This window comes from Argentina silus (genome assembly GCF_951799395.1).
Source record: "Argentina silus genome assembly, chromosome: X".
Classification (NCBI taxonomy): Eukaryota; Metazoa; Chordata; class Actinopteri; order Argentiniformes; family Argentinidae; genus Argentina; species Argentina silus.
Window position 1 is genome coordinate 1,624,205 of NC_139653.1, and position 20,955 is coordinate 1,645,159.

Here is a 20,955-nt window from a genome sequence, read left to right on the forward strand (position 1 = left end):
TTGAGCTGAGCTCTTGATTATTGCAAGCTTTTATGATCTTCCCCTTAGCATGAGCCATTCACTCAAAGACTGTGTGTCTGGAAAGGTACAGTACACTGTATACATATGGCCCAAGCTAGAAACTGAAAGGCGTGTGAAACCCTTTCCTGATCATTAATCACATTTGTGGATAATGACAAAGTAACAAGAATGAAGATCATGTTTTTATCAAAACATCACCATGGTCGTTACATACAGCAATCCATTTATAATTTAAACATTTTTGACAACTAAGAAGACACTTGACATTTCCTTCCAAAAATAATACACACATTTCTTATGAAAATGTAGATTACAAAAAAGTTATAAAAAAAATAGGAAGGTTAAATGATATGTCGAAAGACATCCTCTTGTTCTGAAGGGCTAACTGTGCTTAAATCCAGTATCACCTGGTAAGAGATTCCTTTAGCTGCTCGTACATACGCTGGTCCTATAATAGAGGAGACAAAAAGGTAATGTGTAAACGTGTGTAATTATACATAACTAAAATACCCACCTACACTGAAGGGGGGACAGGTAAAACTGGTTTAGTGGGAACTGATATGAGCAGTGAGATTAAAGACAAGAGCAGGCGATGGGGTGGGGGCACTGGACAGCGTTATACTCTGACGAGAGGCGCCCTGGGGCAAGTTAATTAAGTGTTAAACCCACAGCTACTCAATTGCTAATAACGAGTGGATGCTGTTCCAAGGGATGATGCAACAAACCATTACCAACAGACTGGATTATGGGAACATAGTTAACAAACATTTAGACTTGCTTGTCTAAAACCTAAACATGGAAGGTAAGGGTAGAGTTTCATAGCCACAATCCAGAAAGTTGTTTCCTCCAATCTGCCCTCGTTCACTCCCCTTCCAGGACTGGGAGGGTGTAGAATACTAGTGCAAATATGGTGGGGCTATAGTTTACAAGCCAGTCCTGTGAGGGAGTGAACCCGATTGGAGGGAACAACTTCCTGGAATGGCACAGCAATGCGGTAGCTACAGTGCCCTCCTTAAGTATTGGAAAGAGGAAGCACTTTGTGTTATTTTAACTTTATACTCCAACAATTAGGATTTAAAATCAAAGTCAATAAAGCCATTATTAGGCTGAAATCAGAAACATAGCCAAAACCTTAGACTTACCAAAATCAACAGTTTGTAACATCATTAAAAAAGAAAGAGATCAGCAACACTCTCCAGGACGTAGGTGTGAATGTGTAGTGAGACTACCATCCGCAGAATTGGTCAGAAGCTGAACTATAGACACTTCACTGCAAGATGCAAACCAGTAGTTATCCTCAAAAAGGATGGTTGCAAAAAAGTACCTAAAAAGCCTGCAGAGGTCTGGAAAACGGTCTTGTGGACAGATATATTATCATGTATCAGAGTGATTGTAAGAGGAAAGTTTGGAGAAAAAAGGATTTGCCCAAGATTTATAGTAAACCACTTCATCTGTGAAACATGGTGGAGGGGGAATATGTTTAAAAATGTTCTAAATGGTGAACCCAATCTGAAAAAAACCCCATTGAATTAAAGCTGAGACCTCATAGTAATTGTTTAATTTCAAATCCAAACTGTATAGAGCTAAAAGACAAAATGCTTCCTCTTTCCAATACTTATGGAGGGCACTGTATTAGACATGGGCTTACTACTACTTATATGGACTCACCTTTTTAGACACGGAAGGGTGTACTTTCTTGAAGGCGTCCTCAAAGTTCTGCTTGCTGACCCTGATGTTCACCACAGGGCCGTTGGAGAAAGTATGACCTGAGTGGATAAATAAGGAAATACAAATTCAGCCTGAGAGCAGGTTGGACTGATGACCTTGAGGCTGCTAGTCCCTTCCTGGTAGAGCATACTACTGCCACGACCTCAAGCAAGGCACTAATCCTGCTTTGGGAAAGGTCAAGCTGTAGAAACATAAAAACAGCTTGATGAATGGCAGACAGTTTCCTGAGAAAACATGTGACCAGATACCTCTTCACCTGCACTACCCCCCTGTACAAGTTTCTCTCCTGTTAATAAAAAAAAAAATCCTTCTTCTAGCATTGTGACTGCCTATGGCCCCTGAGCATTGATTACTTTATCTTATGATGACTGATGGATAGATGATTCACTTACTTAAACAAATGTATTTGTTGTAAGTCGCTTTGGATAAAGGCGTCTGCTAAATGCCATAAACGTAATGTAAATGTACCATGATTGCAGTGTTCAGTTTAACATGAGTCATTGGGCCTTGAAGATATAGAGGTCTTTGTAAGGCTACTATTCAGCTAATCTTCATGTAATTACTTTGGATCAAATATCTGGTAGATTTGACAATCATCCAAAACACACGGTAGCAAGAACAAAAGTGACCTGTGTGGGACAGGAGGTGGGCTCTCAGGGCGTTGACAGAGGCCTCCCTCACCAACGCTGTCAGGTCTGCCCCGCTGCATGGACAAACAGAAAGAAACAAAACAGTACATTCAGTTAGTCATTACGTCTTATGTGACGTTTGTCAATATGAAGGGGGGGGGGGGTCTTTACTCCCTCAAAGGCACTCACGTGAAGCAGTCAGAGCGCTTGTCGTGGGCTATCTCCTGCAGGTCTACATCCTGCTCCAGACCAGGCTTGGTGCCTCCCTAGAACGAACACGAACACACACACACACACACTTATAAATTAGACATCCCATATTTTAGCTTCACTATTTGCTATCTTGTTTACATTACCTTGGTTATGGTGACTAAGATGGCGTGGCGGTCCTCTGGTGGGGGGAGGCCCACGTAGAGGGTCTTGTCCAGACGGCCCGGTCTCAGCACAGCAGGGTCAATGATGTCTGCAGGGACAATTATTAATTTACAATTATTGCAAGAATAGCTATACACAAGCATATACTGTACATGTCAGTACAAATACAACAGAACCGACAAAACTGTATAATTATAAGTTTATTTATTTTTTCTAACCTGTCAGGTTAGATGAGTGACTGTTAGTAAATAACTGGTAGTTTTAATTCATAATAGCAGCAGAAATTAAACAAAGTCCTTTCTTCATGTTTCCTTGTGACCCTGCACCCTAAAGATGATACTTGTGAGTGAGTTGAGCCTGCCAATCCCGCTTTTCCATTGGCTGTTGTGATGCCCACCTGGTCTGTTGGTGGCGGCCATGATGAATACCTGGCGTCGGGTCTCCAGGCCATCCATCTCTGTGAGCAGCTGGTTGACTACACGGACGCTGGAACCAGACTGAGGACAAACAGCACCGTCACATTCACTGTCATTCACCGCAATACTTTTATCATCATGGTGACCCTCGCTGATAACAGTATCTATGGGCACCTGATATCTACTAATAGTGAACGGCAGAGCTGTTCTGTAAATGGCTCTACATTTATTCTGTACATTTCTTATCAGTTGGGCTACGGCTATGGCCTGATTTGATACAGATTCTGAACCAGTGTGTGTGTGTGTGTGTGTGGGGGGGGGGGGTACTCTTACCTCTTGCCCAGATCGGCGGGGACACAGCGCATCGATCTCGTCAAAAAAGATGACACAAGGGGCAGAGTTGCGTCCTCTCTGGAACACCTGCCGTACAGCCCTCTCGCTCTCTCCGACATACTGAAGACAGACGGACACAAACAAACAAACTAGCGTCAAGACACACAACTCAAACAAAACAGTAATGGCAGATAAGGCTAAGATAACTATACAGCCGATAATAAAGCCTTCAGAAAAAGTAACTGTTGACTGTGCTGTAGATAATGTGGACAATTTCATCAGCCATGCAACAAAATAACTTAACACTGTTTTCTTATCTTTTTTTCTGGGGCACTGTTTTCTTCCCCTTTACACAGTTAACATTTGAGCCATAGACCCAACGGTGACCTCACAGTGTTATGACTAACTGGTATTATTTCCTGGGGAAGAATATAGGTTGCTATGAGGTGTATGTAACCGAGGCAACCTAGAGTTAATACTGGTCAAGGCAAGCCTGTGGGGGTCAATTACACCTGCCATCTGTGAGCAGCCCAGATTATGCTATTGATCTCAGTTTCTAGGTGCTGTATTTTCACAGCCCAGATAATGCTATTTATTTCAGTTCCCTACATCATTTGGGTCATCTCAAGGCACTCACAAGGAATCCAGATGGCTGGACAACTCACCATGTTCAGCAGCTCTGGCCCCTTAACGGAGATGAAGTTAAGTCCTGACTCATTGGCAACGGCCTGGAGAGAGACAAAACACAGAGTGACAAACAAACATAAGACTTAATGTGGACCAAGGGTTTCAATCTACTGTTGACATGTTACAGATAGACTGCAACATGTAAATAAGAAACACTTCAGCTGGAATACGTGGCATACAGTTTATGGTGAAGTCAAAAAATAAAACAGAACAACACACATGCACACCCCCAAGGAGAACAGAGCTCTGGGCTCAGGGTCAGCCATTTTTTGGCGCCCCCTGGAGCAGTTAGGGGTTAAGTGCCTTACTCAAGGGCACAACGGCAGTGGTAGGCACCTTAGATATGTCTCATTAATATGTGATAAGAAGTGGGCAGATGGGAGAACAGGGTACCTTGGCCAGCAGGGTTTTCCCACAGCCTGGGGGTCCAGCCAGCAACACCCCCGCAGGGGCACTGAGACCCAGGGCTTTGAACTGCTCTGGAGAACGCACAGGGGCCTGAGAAGGGACGGCGACATACATAAACGCACACATATACAAACACACAAACCAACACACACATAGCCGTTATTCATCTGTGCCGCACAATGACAGCATTCATTCTGAAGTCAACAAAGTTTTTCCTACAACAATCCAGTTGGACAAGCTTAGAGCTGGATGTATCATACAATGCCTATCTACAATACAGCACTGTCAAGATGTTAACCTATTTGTATCATACAATGCCTATCTACAATGTAGCTCTGTCGATGCCAACACTGGCAATGTAAATTGACTGACAGCCCTACAATTGTTAAATAATAGGACATTAGGACTGATGCATTTAGCAAATGTATTTATTGTAAGTCGCTCTGGATAAAACAAAATCAGATGTGGAGTGTGGCGAGTCCTACCAGGATGGCCATGGTGAGCTCCTCGCGGATGTCGTGCAGGGCGCCCACATCCTCCCAGGTGACGTCAGGCACGGTGGCGAAGCCCTCGCGCTTGGCAGAGGGCTGAACACTGGCCAGAGAAGCCTGGAAGTCTGACATAAGAATGCACAGGCCAGCCAGCTGCTCCTCAGTCAAGGACTTGCTGACCTTCAGTAGCGACTGCAAGCGAACCAGCTCCCCCTGCTGAAGATAAATGTGTCATACAACCATATGACCAAAGTGATTGACTGATGGACTCTCTCTCTTGGACATGAGCATCTGAAAATAAAAGAGACAAATAAAAGCCAGTGACCATAGCTTGGTCCCTCACCTCTGGGGGCTTCTCTGTGGCTAGGACCTGTGGTTCCTCCTCTCCTTGTGGCTTGCAGCTGAGGTCTGTCATCTCCTGGCTCTCCATATCTACTGAGGGATAGCCATCTTCAGAGGGCCTCACTGTGCAGCTATCCTCCCCAGCAGCAGCCTCCGGGGCAGCTGTATCCTGTGGAAGAGGATCTGCACCCCCAGGCCCACCTGTTGTCTCTGCTGTAAGGACCAATCCCGGCTCCTGGCTCTGGCCGTACATCTCCAGCAGGGCCCTGTTGACGGCGCTCATGGCAGCCTCACGGCACAGTGCCATGAGGTCAGCCCCCACGTACCCCGGGGTGAGCCGGGCAAGCTGGCGGTAGTTAAAGTCCTCAGGCAGCTTAAGCTTCCGACACAGGGTCTTCAGGATCCTGAGAGCACAACAGAAACCAGAACATGACAAGACTGGTAACAGTGTCAATACGAGGAGTAGTGCTAATGGCCATTTAGCAGCCGTAACTCTAGTCTTGCAAGCACCATGTTCTGACCAATGTCTATTACGATCGAGGAGCCTCCTACCCACCTGAGACGAGCGGCTTCATCAGGTATTCCCAGACAGATCTCCCGGTCGAAGCGTCCGGCCCGCCGCAGTGCCGGGTCCAGAGAGTCTGGCCGGTTGGTGGCACCGATGACCAGCACCTGGGCGGTGACAGCCAGAGAGTTCAGGTCTGGGGCGGGGAAAGACAAATAGAGATGAAATGTTAAACTAAAAAAAGGTCTTGATCAAATAAATCCAGATGTTTGTACTCATCAAATCATCTCTAAGCACTACTAGCAAACAGTCAACAGATAATTAATTGATAATTAGTTGACAGGTTGAAGGAAACAGTAACCAGTGCTTCTCTCACCATCCATGCAGGTAAGAAGCTGAGCAACGATCCTCCTCTCCATGTCCTTGGAGGCCACCTCTCTCTTAGGAGTGATGGAGTCAATCTCATCAATGAACAGGATGCACGGGGAACTGGTCTACACATGGATACAGGTCAGACATGCTAAGTTTAGGTCACACCCTCATAACCTTAACATGGTTATTACTGGGTAACTGTGATGCAGAGAAGTTTAATCATAGATTGGGTGAGCTGTTTACAGCAATGGAAGCATTAGGCTCCCCACGTCTCCCGATGACTTCATACCCTGCAAGAAATTGATGTGAACAGCTTACTGTTGATTTGAAACCCAAAACCTGTTATGGTGTTCTAATACGATAGACTGATTGATTAGGTTACATATCCACCATAGTTGCTGAAACAGTGTCAGAAGGGACAATGTGAAAGGAAAATATCTGAGCCAGCACAGTATGGTTAGGGTCGGCCCTGCAGTGTGTAAAGCCCCAAAGTCACTACAGTCCTGCAGCCTGTCTGCCAGGAGTGACACTCACCACAGCCTGCTCAAAAAGCTCTCGTAGCTTCTGCTCAGACTCCCCTGAGACCCCCGACACCAGCTCAGGAGCTGACACCTTCAGCATGGGCAACTCCATTTCCTGTGGACACAGACAGGCAGAGGGGGACTAATGCGAGTCCTTTTCAGCTAAGCTTCATCCATAGCAAATAATGTTACAGGAAATGTGATAGGCACAACATACAGCATCCAGAAAATAGGATAGAAGTCGATTTTGATAATAAGGATAAATGGGATTTCTGGTCCTCTGGAGTAAAAATAAATAAAATCTGTGGTGTGTGTGTGTAGGAGATGGGGTGTTAACGTGGTTGTTGTGTGTAATATGTATTGTAAGCAGGGAAAAATAATCGTATAGAAAAAAAAACTCTTGAGGTTTGAAGGGCCACAGCTTCCAGAGACTCACCCCAGCCACAGCCTGGGCCAGCAGGGTCTTCCCGCAGCCAGGGGGGCCGTGGAGGAGGAACCCCCGTGGAGGCACCACCCCAAGCTTCTGGTACACCTCCGGGTGCCGCATGTGGAGCAGCAGCTTGCACACCTCCTACAGGTTTGAACAAACAGACAATACACAAGCCAATATGGCTCAGTGTGTGGATGGACACTGTACACTATGAAAGTCTATATACATAACTGGAGATGAACGGTAAATATGTTCTGATTTGACCCAAGGTTTACTAACCTTGCAGGTAAAGGAAATTTAATCATTCACATTAATTTACCATTAATTATCTACCACGCTGACTCTCTTTTGCTAGCAATCATAACACTCATTTGTCTCCAAAAATGACGATTGTCTCCCGTTTTGTCTACATTCTGCAGTTTGTGATGTACAGACTGCTTTCACACCGTTGAAATGAAATGAAATGAGCAGAGACAAACTGACAAAATCCAAAAGCAAAACTGTACATGTAGCAAGTTTACCATCAATGTGTCCTCATTGCCTCCAACATCTTCAAATGTGATTGTAGGGTATTGCAGTTCAGGTAGTTTTGTCCTTGCTAGTAGGATCAAAAAAACAAATAAAACAACATTTCATTTCAAGTACCTTTTCAAGACACTCAAGGACAAAAAAAGAAAACAAGGAAAATAAGAGAAGAGTAGGAAAAAGAGTAAACAGGTGGGTTTTGAAAGTGGTTGATGGAGTGTCTTCACCTGTTCAACTGGTTGCTAGAGTTAAGATTGCATTGCTTTGTGACAGGATACCGATTTACAACTAGTGGAAGTGTAATTTGCATAGGCAACCTTTACCTTTCTTTTTAATTTTACTGGACTTGATATCACCATCTGTGCCCTTTGATTCCCCCTCTTTCTGTTGCTTTGATTTCTTCAATCTTCCTTTCCTTGGTTTCATTTCAGGTTCAAGCATCGAGTCATCTGTCTGCTTCTGGTGGGATCAACACAGAAAAAAAGAGAATTAGACATCTGCTGTTGAGCGGTTCCTGACAGACGTGCTCGTATAGGAAGATGACTGAATACATACATTCCCTACAGGACTAGCAGCCTCCTCCTCACACAGGTCAATCAATTCTGGACCCCTCCCCTTGTCTATAAACCAGCCCCCCGCAGACACCTGGGTGCCTGTGCCATGGGGGGTGGCTTGAGGCTGAGCCTGAGGTCCAGAGCTCCTAGGAGGAGTCCCACTCTCGGGGTTCCCCTTCCGGTACAAGGACATCAGGGAGTTGTTCATGAGGTTGATGGGCTGTGAAGGCCAGATCCAGCAGGAAATCGCCAACAGAGGGAAGGTGATTCAGAAACATAATGTCAACACAACACAGTACTTAACAAATGTTGGTTTTATAGATGTTGGTTTTATAGAATGTTGGTTTTATAGGTTTACGTACCGGTTGTTCAACAATGTCGTCATCACTATCAGTGGTGTCATCTGTGACACTGCTGCCATCCCTGTTTGTGACGAGATAATGCAGAGTATGACCACACCACTCAGGGTCGTTGACCAATCAAAACAAAGATGATAAGCTGAGGATGTGGCCCTTACCCAGCATCCTCGTGGCTGTGTCTGGCTCTCTTAGCTAGGTGCTTGTTTTCCAGATCTGTCAGTCTAGACTCACTACATAGCACTCCATGGACTGAAAAGAAACAGATAAATAGGAAATCACATGTTATGGATCACTTTCCACAGGCAAGGAAAGGATGACCTCAACTGTGAATTACAGATAAACCATGTGCAAACACGCAATGTCCAAACAAATAATACTGCATATGCCGGTTACTTAAAGGACTCACCCTTGTCCACCTGAATTCGGAATGCATTCTTGTTTCGCCTGCCGTAGTCCACTCTAAGAAGACACATTGTTTGATGTGTGCAAAGACCACATGTATGCAAGGCTTTTCAATAAAGGTTTATGAAGATTACAGACCTTCCCCTGTTGCCCTCCAGATATTCAGAAGCACACAGCATCTCAAATTCACTCACCTATACAACCGCTGAAGCTCTAGTGCCATTGCAGCAACGTCTACATATTGATTGTTCTGTGTGCTCAAATACTAGCAAGCAAAAAGAGAAAACATGTTATTTAGTCAAACAAGGATAGGACTAATAACACATGTTTCTATCCAGAACCCAATAGTTGCCTTTCAGTGTATCACTTTAACAGAGGTTGAAGTATATTAAAGTAAAGTAAACATGTTGTCCCCCACAAATGATGTAGTGCCACAAATGAAAAGTTATTCATAAACTTTTTACAATGACACTCTGGTTGTCTCTGTTTTACAGTGTATGGTGTGTCCCTGTTGCGTTTCCTCTTGGTGCAATTACCTTCTGTGAACTAAGAGAAAAATAATTTGGGAGTCATTAGGCTACTACCATACTAACCGGATAGCATTCTCCTTTATACAGTCCTGCTATGTATCAATAGGAGTCGTTGACTTTTTCATATATCGAAATAAAAATTACCGCGCCAAGCCAGTTTTTAATAAAATCCTTCTTTCACTGACTCAGATAGTTCGTCGGGTGGTTGTCCCCTTTGAGGGGCGTCACATTTTTAATAGCAAGTAAAGGGAGTTACCGAGCTAACTTTGACAAAAACCCGAGTTGGAGCTAAAGTTATCTCGCTAATTCCCTTAGTCGCTTCCGCTCTAGTAGTTGAAAAGTGCATTTGAAAGGCAAATTTATCAAGCTTCAGAGTGATTGAACGAAGGACTTTATTACAACTTCGGCTTGGCGGGGTCATTTTTATATCGACAAAGTCACCGACTATGTGTCCATATGACTGTATAGATGAGGATGCTAGCCGGTTACTATCGTACTAACTCTGTATTGACATAAAACACCTTTAATTCAAACATACATTTCACCAATAGGCTACCACAACATAATTGCACAGCCCAATATTTCTATTAGTCTTGCTTCTTATAGCTTTGCGTTGATTTCTCAAAATATGATTCGTTAGTTAAAACACAATGTTTGCACAGCCAAATTATTATTTTGTAGATGCGAGGAGATCCAAACCCAGGCCACACAGCTCAAAGACATCATATAAGCCAAGGGTCGGGATATTAAATTTCACTATATAAGAGCTGCTTGATTTTTTTGGAAGGCACATTTAGCAAGCTTTATAGACGCCAAAGAAGACAACCACCAGACGAACAATCAGAGTGAGTGAACAGACTTTATTACCAACTGTGGCTTGGCGGGGTAATTTTTATTTCGATAAATGACAAAGTCTCCGACTATCTGTCCATATAACTGTATAGATGAGGATACTATCCGTCTACTATCGTACTAACTCTGAATTTATATAAAACGCTTTTACTTCAAACATATATTTCACCAATAGGCTAAGACAAAATATTTGCACAACCAATATAATAAAAAATAATAATTTAAAAAGACAGTTCTGTCTTTGCAATGGTTTCGTTTCTCATAATAATGGTTACTCAGACATATCAGGTGATTCGTCTCCCTACCAGATTATGACCAGTAAATATGTTTTCATTGTAATAATGTACATTTGCCCATGTAATGTATATTATTTGCTTGTCATATGAAACATACGTTGTACAGAAAATCTTTAGTTATCATATTTTAGCCCCTTATCATGTTTAGTAGATCAGGGCTATTCAAATATTTTTAAGGGGGGGAGATATTCAAAATGTTATTTGCAGGAGAGAGCAGACATTATTCACATGCTTGCCAATAATTCTTCCCAATAACTGTATACACTTGTAAAACATATAAGTACCAATAGGCCTAATACAATACGTTTTAATTAAGTGCTTATTATTAGGCCTATACATGTGCATAATTGTATTTCTTTTCAGTAACACTTTTTGTCACTTACATATGAACACAGCGCATATGTTGTCCCTTCTAATGAGAGAAATGGTACATTGTGTAGATCATTTTGCTCGGGTGATATGTCTGATAGCAGTTTCCAAAACAAACGGTGTTGCGGGTTATATGTTGATCGGATAATGTTAATGGTAGACCTAACAGAGTCCATCGTCTTTCTTTAAATCACCGCTGAGTTTTCCTTGATCCCTATTTACCATGTTTAAATGCTAGATACATTTTAACATCCACGTTTGAAGCGTCCACCAACTTCCTAAAAACCCAAAGGAGAGTTATGACAAATAACAAAAACTATGGAAATATTCTCCGGTAAAAACAGTTTATATAATATAGCCTACAGCAGAGGTTTTTAGAATAACACCCCTATACTAATTAGCGGAGTGATCTTGCATGAGTTTGGGCGCTAACCATTGCTTGCAAGTAGGGAGGGGCTGTTCCCTTTGCCGCCCGGTAGGCAAGCACCAGGGTCTTGAATTTGATGCGAGCTGCTACCGGGAGCCAGTGATGGGTGCGGAGGAGGGGCGTGACATGGGAGAATTTGGGGAGATTGAACACCAGACGAGCGGCAGCGTTCTGGATGAGCTGCAGAGGCCTGGTGGAGGAGGCGGGGATCACAACACGCTCCTTCATTGCTGGCAGGACAAGTTTTTTCAAGAGGTGAATGGCTGTCCATATTTCGCTATCAGCAGGGAAATGTTGTAAGATGCGATCAGGCCACTCGCATCTTGGGTGGACTTTTTCGCAAAGAGATCGCATATTGTGTGGCGTTTGTTAAACCTCTTCCTTTAGGGAAGGGTATTTCGTCCACTAGGGGCGCCGCCCTCCCTCCATTTGCAGATTTTTTCAAATAAATAAATAATTTCTGAATTGTGTTGTGTGAATGTGAAATACATGGTTGATTTCCACATAGACCAGATCAACAATTGAGATGGTTGATTAAAAAACACCTGTTGCCTGTTCTCTGTCTGCTGAGGGCGCCCGCAAAGCGAGGCTTTGTATATATATACACACACACTCACACACACATACATACATACACTCACCGGCCACTTTATTAGGTACACCTGTTCAACTGCTCGTTAACGCAAATATCTAATCAACCAATCACATGGCCGCAACTCAATGCATTTAGGCATGTAGACATGGTCAAGACGACCTGTTGAAGTTCAAGCCGAGCATCAGAATGGGGAAGAAAGGTGATTTAAGTGACTTTGAACGTGGCATGGTTGTTGTTGCCAGACGGGCTGGTCTGAGTATTTCAGAAACTGCTGATCTACTGGGACTTTCACTCACAACCATCTCTAGGGTTTACAGAGAATGGTCAGAAAAATATCCAGTGAGCAGCAGTTCTCTGGGCGAAAATGCCTTGTTGATGCCTGAGGTCAGAGGAGAATGGACTGGACCAGACTGGTTCGAGATGATAGAAAAGCAACAGTAACAATGTACTGGGGGGCAACTCGTTACAACCAAGGTATGCAGAAGACCATCTCTGAACGCACAACACGTCGAACCTTGAAGCAGATGGGCTACAGCCGCAGAAGACCACACTGGGTGCCACTCCTGTCAGCTAAGAACAGGAAACTGAGGCTACAATTCACACAGGCTCACCAAAATTGGACAATAGAAGATGGAAAAACGTTGCCTGGTCTGATGAGTCTCGATTTCTGATGCGACATTCAGATGGTAGGGTCAGAATTTGGCGTACACAACATGAAAGCATGGATCCATCCTGCCTTGTATCAACGGTTCAGGCTGCTGGTGGTGCTGTAATGGTGTGGGGGATATTTTCTTGGCACACTTTGGGCCCCTTAGTACCAATTGGGCATCGTTTAAACGCCACAGCCTACCTGAGTATTGTTGCTGACCATGTCCATCCCTTTATGACCACAGTGTACCCATCTTCTGATGGCTACTTCCAGCAGGATAACGCGCCATGTTACAAAGCTCACATCATCTCAAACTGGTTTCTTGAACATGACAATGAGTTCACTGTACTCCAATGGCCTCCACAGTCACCAGATCTCAATCCATCTCTAATATTCGCATCATGGATGTGCAGCCGACAAATCTGCAGCAACTGCGTGATGCTATCATGGACCAAAATGTCTGAGGAATGTTTCCAGCACCTTGTTGAATCTATGCCACAAAGAATTCTGTTCTGAAGGCAAAAGGGGGTCCAACCTGCTACTAGCAAGGTGTACCTAATAAAGTGGCCGGTGAGTGTAATGTTTCTCAGTTGTTTCCACGCATTTCATCAGTAATCTACTGTATATGGAAACAAAGCAAAGGGCGCAGTTCGTGACATACATTTTCTGTTCTGGCACTGAACTTACAGTATTTCAGATGATTGAAATTATAACTTTCATGAATCAGTAAAGAAAATGGTACATGCCAGTGCAATGAGGAGAATAAAACAAATAAACAGCTCTAATCATGAGAGCATTGCATATGTTTGTCAGTATGTGAATCTGATCTTATCACCCTCGCATTGTGGCTTTGTCTGCCCCCCCCCTATCAACTGTTACCTATCAACTGTTAAACATGAGAGCTTTTTTTGGCCATGTGTGATATTCTAAAATGAAAAATCTTAAATCTAAAATCTTTTAACCGTAAACACACGTATTTAATCTAGATTGTTGAAAGACGCGGTGATAAAATATTTGTATTTGATATTCGAGATGTGTGCACTGTGACCAATCGGGAATGAAAACCAAAGTTATTCTTATTTGTGAGTTTATGCCACATTGTGTATGAAAAAATGCAAATGCAGAAAAGTGTTTAGGTCGTACATAAGGCATACAGTGCGTACATGTACTGTACACTCCAAGAAAAACCCAGAAGGTTGGGCTCTCGATGAGCGCAAGGACTCGTTGATCCTGTCCAAGAGCCTTCTGTACGTCAACGCGCACCAACACACGAAGTGATCGCGTAAACAGTAGTGAGAAAGAGCAACGTAATGCGAAACGGAGATATTTATATGACTGTTATTAAAGTCCTCATATACTTGTAATTACAAACTCTAAATATTAACACGTACTGTATTAGGCCTGCCCAATCTTTTTTACATGTTTTCTTTTTTCTTTTACATTTATGGCATTTAGCAGACGCCTTTATCCAAAGCGACTTACAACAAATACATTTGTTTAAGCAAGTGGATCATCTATCCATCAGTCATCATCAATGCTCAGACCAGGGGCTATAGGCAGTCACAATGCTAGAAGAAGGATTTTTATTTTTTATTATTAACAGGAGAGAAACTTGTACAGGGACCGTTAAGATGTAGCCCGAAGAGATGGGTCTTCAATCTACGGCGGAAGACGCACTCCCCTTGAACAGGACAGTTCTTCTTCTGTTTTGATGGGAGGTGAGAAAATTCACCAGCCACTCAAGATTTTTTACCAGCCCCATTTTTAAACCAACATTAAGGCAAAGATCACAAAAAACCCACACATTAGCATGACGCAATGAAAATGATTCCCTGCACAGAACAAACTTCCTGTAGAAGGCTTTAAGTTTCGCACCTATCCGTATTTTTAACCGTGTACAAATACCGCAAAATATTATCATGTTTTCTAAAGTTGCTTTCTCGTGCTGTCACATGTAGTGGAATTGAACTTTAATGCTTTATTTATGTTGAAACGAAGAAAGCTCATAGTTTCTGGGGTTTGTTTGAAAGTCAGGAGAAGCGCAGCAGTTAGTCTGCTGGAGGAGGCTGGAGCAGCAGGAGTGTTGTCACAAATGTTAAATCAACGGTGATCATAATTTCGGATCGCAACAGTTTCGCTTTTAAATTGAAGCATAGTATTTGCTTTGGCTACCAACCAATGTGGCTGGTAATATTTACAGATTTACCCGCCAATACCAAAATGGCAGGTGTTCTTTTTTTGCCCTGATTGTGGGTCATGGAAAGCTCTAGGTTAGTGTGCTGTAAAATGTTACACCCCCCCCCAAAAAAAACCCCAACAACCTAATTTGTGGTTTAGGAGTCCGTGCGCACGGTTTAAGAAATGTTCAGCAAGCTGTCATGGAAAAGGGAGAATTGATAGAATTTTACTTTAAACTGTGCCTTAAATATAAATACAGGAGTTTTAAGTGTCAAACATAAACTGGTTCTCAACCCATCAACTATAGCATGTGTTGAGGGAGAAAGGACTTTTTCTGTGAAAAAAAACCTTGACATCTTTGCTGAAACTGTGCAGTTTATTAGGGGCGAGCTCCAAGGCTCAGGAGCTTTGCATGAATATAGGTGGATGTACAGCAAATGCAAAAAGAAGGGATTGCATGTAAGGAAAGAGGACGTTCGCCTGATTCTGACAAACAGCAACTGACCCAGCAAGCACTGAGCTCAGAAGGAACAGGAGGTTGATCAAGTCGGAGGCAGTCGACGTGTGACACGTGTCCGACAACAAAGCACCCGCGGTGGCCCACGACGGACGTCGCGCACGGGGCTATCTGCATTAATTTAAACTATTAATCAGTCACCGGCATTACACAAACACAAACATGAATGTGTTAGCCAAGATAACCACGCGGGGCAAAGACAAAGACCGCACGTGCTGTCGTCGCCTGCTGCGGCTGTCCCCATCTATGTGTATTCCGGAATGGAAGGAAATGGAGGGAATTTGCTACACCGTGCTCAGGGATTGCTAAACCAAACTGACCTTGGACAGTACCTCAAAAATATTTTTTTGGTAAAATTGTGTACAGTACATTGTGTGTTCCCTATAGGGTTGGGCGGTACAACGATAATACGGTATCCCGCGGGATATGAAAAAGCCCACTGTATGCTTCAATACAGTCATAAAATGTCTGTTCCATTATCTATAAAACTGCCAAATTAAATGATGTTTGTCAATTCACAATGTGTAACAGCGCCGCTGCCAGCGTGGTCGGAGAAAGAATTACAAGTGTAACTTTTAGGGTGCTGCACGACCTCTTCCACCAAAGAAAGAAAAGATGACTAGCGCTAATGACTGGGTCCCTAAAACAATGCCACCGGTGTTATATGACAGCATTTCGGATTCCAACCCGACGAAGAAGGAAAGTCTGACGATTTGGACGAGGTTATTTGCAAGATTTACATGAAAAAGATTACGGCCAAAGATGGGAAATCTAATAGGAACTAATCTACACTCGCACCTCCAATTGAAACACCCATTTTCTGTATCAAGTGCTGCTGTCGGGTTCAAAACAGCTATTCGCTGACAGCTAAATGGCATATGATATTATTATTATTATTATTATTATTATCTGAATTGGCCATGGCTCAACCACAACTTCAATCTGGCGGTGACAAAAGCTGTGTAGGACCAGAGGCAAGGGACAGAGCGGGCCCTCGGAACCTGCTGTGCAATTACCGCCGCCTGCTCTCACTGCTGGCCCTGAAAGAGAGCTCAAAAAGAAGCAAGCAGAATTAGGACTCCCAGAGCATAGTCTCATGACGGTAACTAAATCAATATTTTATAGACAAATTATATCCTATAGGCTATAGGACATAGGACAAGTTATATTATTACTAATGCAGTGTGTGATGCTTCTTATTAAGCTATCATATTATGCTATCCAACTGTTTAGTTGGTCAAGCTGTGATCGGGATGTGAAGTTTACATTATTGTTTAGGCTAAATCTCATATGGTATAGCAGTCACCACATAAATAATTCAGTTTTTCAATGTAGATTAAATATATGGAGCAAAGACGGCTGCCGCCTGTCCCACGCAACATTATTTTATTTTCGCGGTAATACCGTATACGGTAAAATGTTAGGACGGTATAAAGATATGAAAGATATGGAAAAAATGGATACCGCCCAACCCTAGTTTCCACAGTAAAGAGCCAACAACACTCTGTATGACACCCGTCAAGGTTCAAACTCAGTGCTTCTGAGTAGAGTGGTAGTAAAAATCATGCTTAGCCTTTTAACTGTTGGGTCACAGTAAAGGGCCAACAACACTCTGTATGACATATGATTATGTGTCCCCTATGCAGTGCAGCAGTTTTTTATCAGCTGAGAGGAAATGGAGAAAAACTGGCCTCCCTGATGACCTAGAACCATATCTCTCTCTCCTCCTCAACTCACCTCATCTGCATCAGCTGCTAAAGCTTCTTACTACCATTCCAAAATTCATCCTCTGCCTCTGACCCAAGGAAACTGTTTCACATCCAACTGTTTAGTTGGTCAAGCTGTTTCACATTTTCCTCACTCCTCAACCGACCTCCTCCCCCTCCTCCCTGTCTGCGGATGACTTTGTCACCTACTTTGAAAAGAAGGTTGATGAGCATTAGCAGCTCTTTAGCAGCTCTTTCCCTATACATCTCACCAACACTGCTACCTCTCCTCCCAAACCCACTGCGCTACACCCGGTCTCTGGTTAATCAGATTTTTCTCCCCTCTCCCCTGATGATGTTCTAAAACTGGTTACATCCAAGTGGGCAACCACCTGCCCCCTCGATCCTATCCCCTCCCCCTTTCTCCAATCCATCTCCAAAGACCTCCAGCCAGAGTCAAGCCTCTTCTCAAGAAACCAACTCTTGACCTGTCTGCTGTCCATAACTACAGACCGGTATCCCTTCTCTCCTTCTTATCTAAAAACCTTGAACGTGCTGTCTCAAACCAACTGTCTCACTACCTCCTTCAGAACAACCTTCCCGACCCTCACCAATCCGGCTTTAAGGCTGGGCACTCTACTGAGACTGCTCTCCTTGCTGTCACGGAGGCCCTCCATTCTGCTCGAGCTTCCTCCCTCTCCTCTGTTCTCATTCTTCTGGACCTGTCCGCTGCATTCGACACAGTAAACCACCCGATCCTTCTCTACATCCTCTCAGAATTGGGCATCTCTGGCTCTGCACTCTCCTGGTTTGTATCCTACCTGGCCGATCGCTCTTACCAGGTGATGTAGAGAGGATCGCTGTCCTCTCCACGAGCCTTCACCACTGGGGTCCCCTAGGGCTCTTACTGTTCTCCCTCTATACCAAATCTCTTGGCTCGGTAATTTCCTCATATGGTTTCTCCTACCACAGCCACGCAGATGACACTCAACTTTTTCTCTCTTTCCCCCCTTCTGACTCACAGGTGGCAACACATGTCTGTGTGTCTTGCAGACATTTCTGCTTGGATGTCAGCCCACCACCTCAAATTCAACCTTAACAAGACTGAGCTGCTCTTCCTCCCAGGGAAAGCCTGCCCTCTCCAAGACTTCTCCATCACAGTAGAGAATTCTACTGTGACCTCCTACCATACAGCCAAGAACCTTGGGGTGATTCTTGACAACCACTTATCCTGTGTGGCGAACATCACAGCGACAGCACGCTCCTGTAGATTCTTCCTCTACAACATCAGAAGGATACGTCCATTCTTCACCAGAGAAGCAGCACAACTTTTGGTCCAAACATTGATCTCTCGCCTTGACTACTGCAACACAATCTTGGCCAGTCTCCCCTCCTCCACCATCAGGCCTCTGCAGCTCATCCAGAACACTGCCGCCCTTCTGGTGTTCAATCTCCCCAAATTCTCCCATGTCACTCCCCTCCTCCGCACCCTTCACTGGCTCCCGGTAGCAGCTCGCATCAGATTCAAGACCCTGGTGCACGCCTACCGGGCGGCAAAGGGAACAGCCCCTCCCTACTTGCAAGCAATGGTCAGCCCCCAAACCCCTGCCCAATCACTCCGCTCTTCCACCTCGGCTGGCCGCCTGGCACTACCGCCTCTATGTGGATGCAGCAGCCGCACTACTCGGTCACAGCTTTTCACTGTCATGGTGCCCCGCTGGTGGAACGAGCTTCCCACTGCTGTCATGACTGCAGAGTCACTACCAATCTTCCGCCGTAGATTGAAGACCCATCTCTTCAGGCTACATCTTAACGGTCCCTCCTAAAGACCTCTTCAGCCCCACTACCCCCCTGTACAAGTTTCTCTCCTGTTAATAAAAAAATAATAAAAAATCCTTCTTGTAGCATTGTGACTACCTACTTTATCTTATGCTGACTGATGGATCAATGATTCACTTACTTAAACAAATGTATTTGTTGTAAGTCGCTTTGGATAAAGATGTCTGCTAAATGCCATAAATGTAAATGTAATTAGGATATTAGAAGAATTACAAACCCTTAAAAACACAACTAATACACTGAGATGATTAAATGTTTATTTCCACATATAGTTACAAATAATTTGTGGTTCCTTTATCCATGTTTAGTATTTCTAAATGTTTAAACAAGTTTAACGTGGGCGCTTTTACTTTTAATAAATCCTCATTTACATATACCCGAGGTAGGTGGGCGGAGTTCCACTATTGTCGTTCACAGAACACAGCTAAATAGTTTACCGTTGGCCACTTTCGACATTCACTGTTGTTATCTTTATGTCTCAATAAACCTTTTCATGAATTTGGAGTGTCATTATCAAAATAGTTAGCAGTCATCACCATCAATCACCTGCATCATAGTTAAAAGACGATTGTACCCCACTGGAAAACGCACTTCGTACCACAGTAGAGCTGTGAAACGTCACTCCTTGAGTATCTATAGGCCTACTGCATACAACTATATTCCGACAGCTGCATTCGTGGCCAGACTGAAAAGTTACCAGAACATGTAGTGCTTATTTGATTCATTATCAGTCTTGCTTCTTACAGCTGTGCGTTCATTTCGCAAAATAGTATTCATTAATTCGTTCGACTAGGCACAGTGTTGTCGGGGATAAAGCGTGTGACAGAGGAACGGACAGACCGAATCCCAGGTTTCATTGTTGGGGACAACAAGTAAAGTAAATGTGGAAGATGCATGTCAACTTTACCTGCTCAACTCTCTGCTTGAGTCGGTTGTCCACCGCACCCAGGCCACCACCTCTGTTCTTCATGTCCCCGAAATACCTGTAACCTGCACTGTTTGACACATTATATACATATAGGTTAACTTTCCCAAAGTAAGTCCTACTGACTGTGAATTATCTGAATTGCCGGCAAAAATAGGATTCCAGTATAAATAGGATTCCAGTAGCTAGCTAGCCCCATGCCATAGCATACACTCCCATCATATTTAGTTTATAGTTAGCGTAGGTCTCCAGCAGACAATGTGTTAGCTATAGAAAGTTAGCTATCTAGCAAAATATATTCTACAAACAAGAGCGGTGTCTATGCGTTATGTGATCTAGAGAACACGCACCTTTAAAAAAAAATAAACGAACATAAACAGTAGATGCAGTAGATGCTTACTGTAATTTTTGCTGTAAATAGCTGTATCGACTAGCACACTACAGCAAATTCTAATAACCACGTGAAACAGTTTTTTTGAAGAAGCTGTTTCTGGAGTTGCCTGTTCGAAATTCTGCTCAATTGCAAAATAACTGGAACATATGATGACTCACCGGCAACCTTACTTGGTACAATTGCAATCGCAGGCTGATAAATCCGTCAATGTATTATATTTGTAAATTCCAGACGATTTTACGTGCTTTGTTCAATCTGTGTTCTGTATACGCAAATAGTGGAACTCCGCCCACCTATGTAAATGAAGATTTCTTCAAAATAAAAGCGCCCACGTTAAACTTTATTTGGTTCTTCATGGAATCGCACGAATATGTACATTATAATGATCATTACTTTTGTACTTTTTTGTACATACATCTGTTAGGTAATATTTCCTTAATTAAAAATATTATTACTTTAATAACAAGGCAGACAACTTAAGAAAACAATGCTTCGATAGTGGAAAAGTAAGCCAGTGACTAACGTTAGCTAACGTTACTGTTGCGTGTGATGCAGCAAATGTTTGATAGTCCAACCCCAG

At 43.4% G+C, this 20,955-nt stretch overlaps 1 protein-coding gene across 4 annotated transcripts; it reads right to left on the bottom strand.

Annotated features, from left to right (window-relative positions):
* Nucleotides 1-328: 328 nt before the first annotated feature.
* nvl (nuclear VCP like) lies at nucleotides 329-20,639 on the bottom strand. 4 transcript variants are annotated; one of them, XM_083694853.1, is made up of 24 exons: nucleotides 20,534-20,639; nucleotides 19,964-20,051; nucleotides 9,293-9,363; nucleotides 9,103-9,155; nucleotides 8,855-8,945; nucleotides 8,700-8,760; nucleotides 8,339-8,557; nucleotides 8,107-8,242; nucleotides 7,780-7,856; nucleotides 7,265-7,399; nucleotides 6,842-6,943; nucleotides 6,312-6,429; nucleotides 5,987-6,131; nucleotides 5,432-5,834; nucleotides 5,083-5,301; nucleotides 4,583-4,687; nucleotides 4,168-4,230; nucleotides 3,503-3,622; nucleotides 3,151-3,250; nucleotides 2,735-2,841; nucleotides 2,568-2,644; nucleotides 2,379-2,452; nucleotides 1,690-1,787; nucleotides 329-469 (listed from the first exon to the last, which is right to left on the bottom strand). In XM_083694853.1, exons 2-24 carry the CDS (start codon nucleotides 20,024-20,026, stop codon nucleotides 425-427), a joined length of 2,682 nt encoding a protein of 893 aa, XP_083550979.1. In that variant the 5' UTR covers nucleotides 20,027-20,051; nucleotides 20,534-20,639; the 3' UTR covers nucleotides 329-424. The 4 variants fall into 4 exon arrangements, with proteins under 4 accessions (XP_083550979.1, XP_083550976.1, XP_083550978.1 ...); XM_083694850.1 differs by having other exon boundaries at nucleotides 5,083-5,304; XM_083694852.1 differs by having other exon boundaries at nucleotides 5,083-5,304; nucleotides 19,964-20,046; nucleotides 20,534-20,629.
* Nucleotides 20,640-20,955: the final 316 nt, after the last annotated feature.

Bases quoted from the DNA above. Each gene is read 5' to 3' on its own strand.
- nvl (XM_083694850.1), bottom strand. From the start codon at position 20,026: ATGAAGAACAGAGGTGGTGGCCTGGGTGCGGTGGACAACCGACTCAAG. The intron at 7,857-8,106 runs GTAAAGGTTGCC...TGATCCTACTAG, and splicing joins CAGTAAAATTAAAAAGAAAG to CAAGGACAAAACTACCTGAA. The intron at 6,430-6,841 runs GTGAGTGTCACT...ATCCATGTGTAG, and splicing joins AGCTTTTTGAGCAGGCTGTG to ACCAGTTCCCCGTGCATCCT.